Source organism: Stegodyphus dumicola, chromosome 8 (genome assembly GCF_044657685.1).
Source record: "Stegodyphus dumicola isolate Sdum_Otavi_A_Nest chromosome 8, ASM4465768v1".
Taxonomy (NCBI): Eukaryota; Metazoa; Arthropoda; class Arachnida; order Araneae; family Eresidae; genus Stegodyphus; species Stegodyphus dumicola.
Window position 1 is genome coordinate 4,988,693 of NC_140775.1, and position 12,968 is coordinate 5,001,660.

A 12,968-nucleotide genomic window follows, 5' to 3' on the forward strand; every position below is an offset into this window, starting at 1 on the left:
TCATATAGACTGCAATAAAAAGTACTGACTTCTATTTACATATATAATTAGTGTAAATATTTTTCTCATACGCATAGTTTTATGTAAAGATTGCATTTGGGCTCAGATGTTTATCACATATTTCTTTCTTCATCTTATTTACCACTTATTAAGTAATATTTCACATCGATATTTTTGCGAAGTGTCTAACATGTGTTTGTATTTATTTCAACCAGGTAGTGAAATCTTCATAATTTTCTATATTTGATCTAATTTCTCAACGAAAAGTTTCAGAAGCAGTCGGCGATGCTTTAATTATTTTGTACAGAAAATTGCATGGCAGAATATTTTCAACCATCTTGCTTAAATCTTAAATCTTCGGAACTGGCCTTAAAGCACGCGAAAGATCATGTGACATGACAGAAATATTACTAGATGCTCATTGGTCCATCCTAGAAGCCCCTCCCTCGGTGGCTACACAGATGTGCACTTGTGAAATATGCGGCCGGCGATAGGCAGGTGTAGTCTCTGCGAATCCTAAATTCTGCTAATCTGCACCTCTCTAAATTTAGAAAAAAAAAAAAAAAAAAAAAAAAAAAAAAAAAAAAAATCTGTAAATTTTGCTGCATGTTTCTTTTCTAAATGCTAAAAATTTTTCAGCCCTTAAATTCTGCCGCCCGGTGCAATCGCATCGGACGTCACAACTTACCACACATAGTCCATAGACCGACTCTTTCTTGGTTTATTTACATTATAATCGGTGTTATTTAGATCCGTGGCCTGCGGCCGCATTTCGATTATGTAGTCGTTGTTAAGATTTCAAGATTTTATTTATTTTAAATTCGAGTTTTTTATTATTTCCATTTCCATTACAAACGAGGGTGAATAATAAGCCAGAAAATCTACAAATGGAGATAAATAATTTATAATATGATATAAATTCTATTAAAAAATTTGAAGATACAGATTTTAATATCTTTTACTCATATTTGTTAAAAAAATAAATAAGCTGAGTTACAGTTTTTTTCACTAAAAATAATCGCTTTGTTTTGCATGACATTTATATATGAATAGCTGTTTTTCACACTCGAAACTTAACAAGAATAGAACCCTATTGACCGATGAGCAGTTACAATCCACGTAAAGAAGATAATTTCTAATAATTTCTGTCCACGGCTACTTTATCAAAATCTAAACGCTATCGAGTGTCAAGTTGTAAAAAGAAATAATCAAGTTTATAATTATTAACACAGCAAACGTACGTATTTTTATTTGTGCATCGAAGAAATGCTTACTAATTAAGAGAATGAGACTAAATTATCAGTATTTATTATCAAGGTTTTGTCCCACATAGTAAATTTTCTCTAAAACCCTTTCATAACTTGCTTAAGTTTAAATTATTGTAAATTATAATAATTAATTAAATGTGTTAAAATTATTTGAAACCAATGTCAGTCTGAAAATTTAAACTCTCAATACATTGTGTAACCAACTAAAATGTTTTCCATGTACCAAATTTTAGATTTCAGACTGAAAATAAGTATAAATTTGGATTTTTTTCCTTTTGCGATATCATTATCAATATTATGTATATTTTAACAAATATTTAGTACGAGAAATTTAAAATTTACTATTTAAAATACTTTTACTTCACTAATAATTTTTTAAAATTTTGTTTGAAAAAAAATTGGCCCGTCAGCTGTTTTCAGATCGTGCTTTTGCCCGCATTAATTTGCGTTTGAAACCACTGGTTTCTAAATTAACACTGGTTTTAAGATAATAAATTATTATTATCAAAGCTATTATAACCAATTATAATAATTATTATACTAGAATTCACTGCAATGACTAATATAAAAATGAAAGTTATAAAAAAATATATAATAATTAAAGAATTATAATAACAATTACTACACAATTATACTTTATCATAAAATTAAGTTCTGAAAACACTCGCATTTTTACAAGTATATAAATAAATGCACGAATTAAACACAATGTAATCAAGTAATTACTTTTAAATGATGATCAGTATATCGTCTTAGATTTCTTAAAAGCAATTTTTTGCTTTTTTAAGATTGTGCTTTCAACGCAGTCGAAATAAACAGGAGAAAAAAACCCTTCTACATAATTCATGTCCATTCACTCTATTTTGTGAATAAATCAGTCCAAAAGGCGCACGCGTGTTTGTGTCCACGGTCGCGGCTGTCTCGGTTGAACTATAGAACGTGTAAAGTCTCTGAAGTCTTTTAAAATCTAGGCGCAACTTAGAAGCTATTTCGTAAATTGCTTCACACAAAATGAAAACATTTTAAGTCTTATTCTGAATTAATTACCTTGGGAATAGAGGGCTTTTAACTCGCTTCCAAACAGATGTGTCGCAAAACCAAAATTACAAGCAGATTTGTGGAACACGGACACGATATCATCCGGAACGACATCTCTGTTTGTCTCCAGGAAGTGGGTTGTGTCGTAAGGCACACGTCCAGCGAAGTGCCTGATTCCGAAAATTCGACTGTCGGAGGGTTTGGGCTCATAGAATCTGAAAAAAAAAAAAAAAAAAAAAGGAGTTTATTTTAATATGCAAAGCATAAGACGAAGTATAGTGAAGAAGAACTTGCTTGTAAAATGTCTCGAAAACCTAAAGATTTATTGTTAAAAGTTCGAGCCGAGAACTCCATATTTTGAAATCACATAAAAACATAGAAATGTTGCTTTCTATGTGCAAAAAATATCTATAACTGTTGTAATGTATTTCAGATCAGAAAAATTGGCATGTGGCATTTTTTGGATTCAGATCGCTTTGGTGAAATGGAACTACAGTATTAAATAAACTTTAATACCATACAATTAATAGTATAGAGTAAAGACGTCAAAAATTTCTCAAAGACTTACATAGAAAAATTAGTGGCAAACTGCAAATAATAAGAGGGCAGAACACGCCAAAGGCAAAAAGGGAAAATGAAACTTACATCTTTCATTTCATTGTCATCAGGGAGTTGGTGGAAAAAAAAAAAAAAAAAAAAATCAGCTTGTTTCTGAATTTTAAAAGAGACACATTAAAGTTGTAGAGACATTAGGTATTTTAGAAGAAGGAAAGATGAAAAATGTGCAATGCCTTCGACGGGAATCGAATCACGGACCTCTGGAATACGCGCCCAGCGTGCAGACCACCACACCACGAAGGCATGCCAAGAAGGCGAGAGAAATACCTTATATACTCTCCCTTTTTAAAGGGCAACTGGGGTTTTTAGGAGACCCAATCGTCAAATACTGGGTATTGAGAATGGTCATGTACCACCCTTTTAGTTCGGACGCCACTTCTAGAGTCTTAGGTAGTTTGGAAGCAGAAAAGATGAAAATTATGCAATGCCTTCGGGATTTCTGCAAATTCAGGAATCAGGAATTCAGGAATTTATAAAAATTATGCAAAATTATGCAAATTCGGGAATCGAACCACGAACCTCTGGAATACGCGCCCAATATGCAGACCACCACACCACGAAAGCATGCCAAGAAGGCGGGAGAAATATCTTATAGAGTTTTAAAATTTAAAAATAGTCTTAGAAAAAACAAAAATAATCTACAGTCCAACCCATACTGGCCGAAGTAAGCAGTGAAAAAAAATTACAGTTTTATAAAATTATTTCAAGTAGTTTCAGTTTAAAAACAAAACTTGCATAAAAAAATTAATCCAGTCCTTGAAAAGAAAACCAAATACAAATTTTTAATCCAATAGTGGCTCAAGTCCAAAAACATGTAAAACGGAAATCCAACATATGAGAAAATAAATGAAATAAATGATAATTTTGAAATCAATCATTAATTTTAATTCTGTTTAAATAATGAAAAAGACAAACAAATTTTAATTATTCGTTTTGAATTCAATGTACAACAAAATGAAAAATGTCATTTTATTTATTAATTTTGAATCCAGTCTACACAAAAAGACAAAAAGTAAAAATAATTTTTATCATTAATTTTGGTTTCAGTCTAAATACTAAAAAAGTCAAATTAATTTTAATTTTTGAATCCAGTGTGAAACAAAACGAAAAATATAATTTTATTTACTAATTTTGAATCCACTCTAAACAACATCAACAGAAAAATCAAATTAATTTTAATCATTAGTTTTGAATTCAGTCGAAATTGAAGGGGAAAAAATATAAATAATTTTCATCATTAATTTTGGTTCTCGTCTAAATAATAAAAAAAGACAAACTAATTTTAATTCTTAGTTTTGAATCCAATGTAAAACAAAATGAAAAATCTAATTTTATTTATTAATTTTGAAGGCAGTCTAAAGAAAAAAAAAAAAATAATCATCATTAATTTTGAATCTAGCCTATGAAAAGGACACTAAGAAAAAATAAAAATAATTTGAATCATTAATTTTGATTTCGGTCTAAATAGAAAAAATCAAATTAATTACTATTTATTTTAAATCCAAAGAAAAGAAAACATTAATCAAATCTAAGAAATTAAAAAAAAAAAATTATATACCCATAAATGAATTTTTTAAAAGAAAACCATTCAAATTCCTAAACTCCAACGATTCTTTTTATACTTACCTTGGGCTATTATGATGTTGAACTAAAACCTTTTTGAGATAACTATCCGGCGTGCCTCTGACTGAACATTCGACGTCCAGCATGCTCAGCAAACCCGTTCTCTGCAAAACAACACAACAAAATCATTTGAGTAAATGAAAGAAATGGTACGAAGGACTTCATTTTGAAATCTTTTCGTGCAATTTGCTTAAAAAAAGAACTGGAAATATTTTAATGACTTTAAAAACTTAAAAACAGCAAGATGATGAACAGTTTCTAAGCTACAAAAATAAATGCACGGCGGCTGGAAGACTGCCATTTACCTCTTTGTCCGGGCTATAATGAATATTAAACACGTGTGTATTTTCCCCCCCCTCTCTTCGACCAGTGAAAATAGATTCTCCGCATTCAAAATTATTCAAAGTTAAAGAAATTTCAATTTTGCGTATTATTACTGTTGCGCGTGATGAATAAAACTAACAAATAATTTTCTTTACAGTTGAAGCATAGTGGTAGGCAGGGCCCGATTCACAAAATTGGAGGCCCGAAGCAAAACCTGTTGCGAATTCCTCCCCTTCGCTTCGACGTAGTACATGTCTCCGCCGTAAATTACATTTCACGTAAAATACACGTTCATATTAAAAAAAGTATTTCGTGACATAACCTTGTGACTCAATATTTTTCAAGCAAAAATATGTAAAGAAAGAGGTGTGTTTAAACTTTACTTCCGTTTTATTTTCACGATTTTAGCTTAAAACGTTACAAAATTCTGTAAATATAAAAATTAATTAAAATTTAATTGCGTTTTTTCTTTTTTATGTATTGTTGTAATACTTTTTATGGTTTCATTTATTTATTTATTTATTTATTTAGTGTTACAGTTTTGGAGTTTGTATTGCTTGCAATTGGATTCGCGGCCACTTGTTTTGTCTATATAAATGTTATTTCTTATATAGAACTGTAGATGTTTTATTTCTAAGCCCAACAGCGTTTAAATTAGAAAAACGGCTCAACTGGTAGGTAAGATATGGGCAGAAAAACTTTTGACCGGTCATGGTAATGTTGGGTGACTTTCTGGAAGATTCGAGAAAACGCATTTTTGAAGCTGTACCACCGTTTTTCTCGAAGCTTCCGAAAGACTACGCAACGTGATATAAATACGGCTCCGAGAACGGTATTAGTTTCTCAATTGTTAATCAAACCGATTTAACTGGATTACATTTTTCGATTTTTTTGATTGATTTTGGCGAATTTATAAACAAGACAATAATGACAATAATATAACAATTGGAAATTTTGCAGTACAGAAAAAACGACTGTAAGAGCTGTCTGTACATAAATACGTTACATGCCGAGTTACACCTGACCTTGAAAAAGAATTGTGTTGCGGAGTATCATACGAAATGAAGAGCGAAATGACGAGCCCTTTGTCAATACCAACAACATTTCTATATGCACAATAGGCCAAATAAGCTTTTGGCTATCTCGCTAAACTGGTAAGCTTTTAAAAAGTTGGAAAGGCCCACCAGCGGCCAAGCGGTAAAGTCGCTGAACACTGGTAGTTCGGTCCGAGGTTCGAATCCCGCGAACGTGCTGGCTGCATGGGCGTTTTCGTGGTTTTCTTCATGTGTAACGTGTATACGAGCCAGTTTCCCTTAGAAAGTCCTCCACATCCCTCCCCTTAGGCAGGTAGCCCTAGTGTGCTTTGCCGTAATTAAATACAGCAACACACACAAAGTTGGAGATGGTTTTCACGACTTATTTTTAGTCCCCAAATTTGGCGAAAAATCGTCAAAAGTTTGGAGACCATTTGCCGACATTTTGGTCCGGTCCTCGTATAACTGTAATTGGTAGTGTATTTAAATCACTGTAGTTGATCCCTACATGTAACTCTAACCGTATCTGGCCCTTAGATGTAACTTTAACCGCATATACCTTCTAGTAATATCGAGAAATGGAAGGTACTAGAGACCGGCCGGGTCTCAGTTCAGAGTCGATTACGGAGTACTGAAATATCTCCGTGTGAGCTTCGCTCTTTAGAAGTGCTTTGCATTCCGTTGTGTTTAACGATTTTAGTAGCTTGAAGTGTAACAATTGACTGTGCTCTGTGATACCGAGAACAGCTATAAGAGTACTTTTTTTGGAAAGTTGCAGAACTGTAAAGTGTTACTTTTGGTAAAATAAATTCTATCAAGCTATCATCGGTTCTGTGTGCATTCAATGTATTACGAACTCGTACGTACACAACAATATGTTCATGCCATTTATATTGTAGTGTGTCACTTCCTCCCCAACTCCCTTCAGTGTTAAGCGAATTCGATAAGGCTGTTTAAATTATACACATGAGGTAAAAACTTGCATCTCACACTGAACCATGAGAAACTATTGTAATTTTTGAGCGTAAAATGTTTCGCTTAAAATATTTAAGTAAAATAGGTAATTAAAAAATTTCCAGATGAACATCACAGAAACTGGGTAAGGTACACATTTTTTTAATTGTACTCACCAGAGAGGAAATGAGGTCAATGCAAGGTACGTTGTCGACGTAATCCACTTGAAGATCACTCTGTACACCTTCTTCCCTGCAAGACTCGATACTGCTTTTAAATACGTGGGTGTTGTAGAAATGCTGGAGAGTTTCCGCACACAGATTGATGCAGAGATGCTCCAGATGACTGGGCTGAAATTTTAAGTCAAAATAACTTTAGTACAAAATACTTCGAAAATTTTAATCAATAGAGCTACAAATGACATTTGGATATAATCAGCTAAGTAAAAATCAAACACACACTTTATCAAATAACTTGAGCACTTAAAAAAGCTTCCGATATTCTACAAACGAAATTCCTGGTGAGCTCCCAAAATTGTAAAAGGTTGTGAGGATTTATTTATTTTTAAGTAACCAGTTATTTTATGTTCGGTAGCTTTTCTATCATTCTCCGCTTCCGCTTTCCTGCCAAAATGCAAATTTTACTTCGCGCGTATTGAAATGAAGTAGAAATAGACACCATTTAAAGGAAGGTTTTTTTAGACTGTGGAATAAGAGCGTGTTCCGCCTTCTGAAGGCCACGTTATTAGTTCGCAGTTTGTATGCGGCGTTGGCCATCAGGTCTGTTACGTCAGATTTAGGTTTCAGCCAACTTGCGTGTATTCTTTCCGTGCAGCCTTTGGCTAATTTACGATGCAGCTTAGTTAAATTCTGAATTAATTACTTTTGAGTTACGCCATAAAAGCTGGCTGGTCCTGTAAGCGCAGTTATAATTTCCAAGTTAGAGCAACACGTTACTGAACTCTTCAGAGTCTTAAGTTAATTTATGCATCCAAAGAACGTAAGACTCTGTAAGGTAAATGGCTCAACAACTGTGCCAATTCGGATTTCTTGCATTTTTGTTGGTTCGTTCGATGCCACAATAAGACCATTATTGTTTGTAAGACGTCTATAACTGTCATGGCAGCAGCGGCAGATTTAAAATGAATTTTCTTGAAAATACAATAGTGCGAAACTTCCGCTATCTGCTGTCCAGGAGAATCCGTATCTCCTGGACGTGTAGTGTGGCCCACCACCGGCCGAGAGGTAAAGTTGCCGAACACTGTTAGTTCGGTCCGGGGCTCGAATCCTGGCGAACGGGCTGGCTGCATGAGCGTTTTCGTTGTTTTTTCCATCTGTAACATTTATAAGAACCAGTTTCCCTTAAGAAGTCCTCCACGAAGGCATCTCTCCCCTTAGGGCAGATAGCTCTCGAGTGCTTTGCCGTAACTAAATAAACCGAACTAAATCTGGACGTGTAGCGTCACGAAGCATCATTGCGAAAACTAAGAGGCAGGCTGGATTCCGATGCAGATATCCGTTGCAACATCTACATTTAACAGAAGTTTACGGACATTTTTGTATAGCTATATTTACGAACGCCCGTCAAATTGACGGGTGCATAAAACCCCGTATTTTCTAAAAGTAGGAAAAAAAAATAATAAAACGTATTTTTGTAAAATCTTAACACTAGGACTACCGATAACCGTCAATTTGACGAATTTGTTGTTGTTTTTATTGGGGTAAAAAAAGGTTATGATAGAATTTCGGACAAGGGGCATATTATCTAGAATTCTTCTCGTGCTATCACTGTGACATCATTCCTTCTTTTAACCGAACAGAATCGCCTAATTTCTCATCCATTTTACATTAAGCTCATAAAAATTACTGCTGGGTTACAAATTCTTTAAAATCGCCTGAATGTTGAGGAACATCTTCCAATAGCTGAAAAATTAAGACGACGCTGTGATAGTTGTACACAAGACGGAGTTTGTTAAAACACATTGGGAAGAATTCCGTTTCCTTGCCATCAAGGAACGCTTCTTAAAGCAATTTTCACGAAATCCATCACAATGAAAGAAATAAAAGGCCTCTTATAAGTAAATTTATGGATGGTTTTTTAGGATAAATACCTATACAGAAGGTAAAATATGTCTGTAATAATATGTTTATACGTAATTAATAATTTTTTTACATTTATAAGATATTACTCTTTTCCTTGCATAAAATTCGCCAAACTACGTGAGGGTGGTTGCGCTAATACGTGAGTAGCAAATTATTATGCAATCAATAATTTTTAGCAGTTATGAGACTTTGTTCTTTTTCTTCTGAAATTCGTCAGATTGCGCAAAGGTGTTTGCTCTAGTTCGCAAACACCAGATTATTTATTATGTATAAACATATTATTACAGGCATATTTTACATGTTAACTAGGTATTTATCTTAAATACAATCCATAAATTTACGTACAGGAGGGTTTTTATATCTTTTATTCTGGCGGATTTTGTAGCAATCGCTTTAAAAGAGAGTCAGAATAATTGTTCTCTTTAGGACTTTGCAGAAAATACCCTACTCCGGTAGCAATTTTATGAAAATTTCTTTCAATCCCGCAAGTATATTTTTAAAACTCAATTAAGACAAAAAATATCACTGTTGGAGTTCAGAATACAACAACAAAAGAGCACATATAAAAAGTGACGAAGTTGTTTGTTAAAGCTGAAGAATTGTCACGTGATGATTGTCTAAAAAAAAAACTGTTCTTCGAATGTTTGCCAGAGTTTGGCGTATTTTGAAACGCTGGCGATTTTACTAAGGTGGTTGCAGTAACATGTATGCTTCAATAATTTTTTTTGCATTTATAACACATAATTGCTTTTTTCTTCCATGAAATTCGCCAAACTACGCAGAGGCTGTTGCGCTAATAACATAAGTACCCTTTTTTTTTTTATTCTTAATAACTGATGATACTAAATATCCCTTAGATTTATAGATTTGTGGTATGAAAACCAATACGACTACATTAAATAACATGAATCTCTTAAAAAGAGATATTTGATTTATTTTTGGAGATTCATAAAGGTGATTAATTTGAAATCGACATCAAACAGCAGGACCTAATTTCGCCTGTCATGCGGTATGATGTATAAAAATTAAACGATTTAGGTAAACATTACTTTGCTGGCTTCAAATCCGAACATGTCCAAAATGCCTATGAAGCCGTCGGTGGCATGCCTCACTGCAGAATTGAGCACTGTCATCGATTTGGACGCTTTCACGCCACCGGATCCCATCGTCGATGCGTGTTGACTACTGTTTTCTAAAACACAGAACAGCAAGTAAGTCACCACGAAACACTCCTTAAAAATATTCGGCAACAGAGGCAAACCAAAACTCCGCAATACATGCTACAACGAAAGAAATCTTACCCGTCTGATTGTGAACCGATTCGTTGCTATCTGAGCTAAGTGTCCCTGAGGTCGACCCGAGCCTCTTGAGGCTGTTGGCTCGGCGAACGATAGTTGCCACGGTTCGGCAATACAGAGCTTTGGAGAGAGCATCCCGTGTGGTTGTAGCCTGGAACAGAAACATGAATCAAAATCCGGCCAATAAAATTGACACTGATATATGAATAAAAGCAACATAAGCAAAAACGTTTCAACTAATGCAAACAGGCTTCAGTGAATACGCATACTGGGCCATCGCAAGACAGATATATAAATCAGTATAAAAATAAATTATTATTAATATATATTTTTGGCAGTTCAGTTAATCATACTGATATCACATAGTTTTCAACACTTTGATAACATACTTCTGAACAACGAGTACCTTGGGGTTTATTAAAGCGGTGTTCAGCCATCAATTTACACCAGAAGGTATCAATTGTATTAATTGTTTTAAACCAGAAAGGTATTAATTGTTCAGAGTGAACCACGAGGGTATTGGTAGATCAAAACTACAGCAAATATCTCTATTTCAGTAAAGTGACAGCCAGCCACAGTATTATCGGTAAAGTGATACCTCTTTCTGAGGTTTTTTTTACCTCAGAAATTAAATCTTTCAAGAAATATTCATTTAAGAATTCGAAAAAATGCGCATGACCTTGTCTCAGTTGCACGAAACACACATTTTCCATGTTTGTTTTTCGTATTTAAATACTTATAATAACAAGTTTCTTAAAAGCTTTAGATAATAATGGCAATGTTAACAAGCTTGTACACACACACACACGCACACACACACACACACACAAAAAAAAAGGTTCAATACTTCTAAAAAGAATGTGAAGTTTACCGAAAAAACAAAAATATACATTTATGAGGCTTATAGGGTTCAGATAATCCAATTCTGAAGTTGGCAACAGGGTAACAACAATGTTCTCCAAGAAGTTACTTCAGTGGTTAAGGAAGAATAACTGATGTTGCAAAAATATAGCCAAAGATTTTTAGCTCTTCTAAAGTTAAGATCACAAATTCTTGTTGAAGTTACAAAAAATACTCGGCAAGAACAATTTTGTTTCGAGACCATTCTGCTGCAGCTTCATGTCAGTATTCCTGAAGCTTTGCTATAGAGAGCAGTTTACGGTGCAGAGCAAGTTAAAAAAAAAAAAAATTCCTTTCTCAATTGTTCGGTGCAAAACCTTCAGTACAAGCTATGAATGCATACTTACAAGATTGGCATCACAAACAGACTTGACTAACTGTCCTCTGACGTTGTGGGTGCGAGTGGTCAGTCCTCGGAAAAGAGCTACACTGGACACGCCGAGCAAAGTTGCCACGGCCTTCATCTCGGCTGGAAATGAAACAACATAGTGTCATAAACATATATAAATACTTGTATACATTTGTTTGCTTGCTCGTTAATTTGTGTGCATTTGTTTTATATTTTGGAAATTTGCGTGCATGTGTTGTGCTCATGTGCACAAATGTTTGAAATGCTACAGTTTAAGAAATATTTTGACATAGTTGGCAGCTTTACGTATCTGCCAATGTTAAATATCTAAATTCACTTTGCAGGGTTATACAACAGTCGTGCGTATCAAATTTTCAAAAACTGTGGCAATTCCAGAATGGATAGCGATAGCGAATTGTTCCGATGGTTGGCATCACTATGCCGTTAAAAGTAACATTATCACTTGATATTTTAGTTGCTGTTTAGGCTGCAAACTTTAAAAAGGTCTATGGGAAACGAGATGCAGATAATTTCGCAGGCCGAACCAATGTTTTTCATTGTACTTTATTTTGCAAGGTACTCATATGCAAAAGTTATTAAAGTATTTAAAGTGACATTCCCAAATGCTTGTGAATCTAACAAGACAACGATTTTCCGCTCGCCAAGCTAATTTCGAGAAGATGGAATCGTTCGCCATAACAAATTAACTGGACGCCAGAGTTCGGATAAAATGGACGAAGTCGGAAATGAAATATTGCAATCACGATCGAAGAGTGTATGGAAGAGAGAAACGCAATCAAATTTATGAATTGCGAAATAACGCTCAATCATAAAATTTCATCTAATTTGGAATGACTGGCAACAATCTGCCATTTGGAATTTCCACAGTTTTTGAAAGTTTAATATGTGCGGCTCTTTGATCAGCCGGTATAACTTCTGTAGTGCAGAATAAACTTTATGCTGCGTTTATCAGGAAAGATCATCATTTAACTTCAGGGAATTAATCATCTTAATTTTGGTAGCGAGTTAGCACCCTTAATTATTATCTCTCAACGCAAACATAAATATATGTAACTATTCGAAGTTAAAATAAAATAAATATTTATTTATCCATTCTTTCCCGCTTACAAACTAAAATGATAACACAAATTAAAACGATCGACTGATCAGTTATGCGAAATTACAAGGTGGTGTTACTCGACCTAGTCGTCACCATTCAAATTATTTACAAGAAGATTTAAATACAAGATTAAACACTTGGGCAGCTTCCCTACCGCTGTTCCGTAAAACGCATGCAATACAGCGACTGACTGACTTCAGTTGCTCCTGAGTACTCGAAACTCTCGAGAATCCGGGAAATTTCTCAAGGGCTAATGGCTACAGGTTCACCTTTGTCACTAAAGACGCCGTCGCCTTTACGCAAATCGGAGATTGTTCACCAACACAGAAGCCATCATAGA

The 12,968-nt window shown here is 34.2% G+C and overlaps 1 protein-coding gene across 1 annotated transcript in view; it reads right to left on the reverse strand.

Annotated features, from left to right (window-relative positions):
* dachs (unconventional myosin-IXb-like dachs) overlaps positions 1–12,968 on the reverse strand; it is a 215,216-nt gene that overhangs the window by 23,662 nt on the left and 178,586 nt on the right. The window contains exons 10-15 of the mRNA XM_085821527.1: positions 11,507–11,628; positions 10,263–10,410; positions 10,011–10,153; positions 7,036–7,209; positions 4,551–4,651; positions 2,316–2,521 (exon numbers count right to left, since the gene is read on the reverse strand). Of these exons, the coding sequence (XP_085677653.1) occupies positions 2,316–2,521; positions 4,551–4,651; positions 7,036–7,209; positions 10,011–10,153; positions 10,263–10,410; positions 11,507–11,628 (894 nt within the window). The remainder of the gene's footprint in view (positions 1–2,315; positions 2,522–4,550; positions 4,652–7,035; positions 7,210–10,010; positions 10,154–10,262; positions 10,411–11,506; positions 11,629–12,968) is intronic.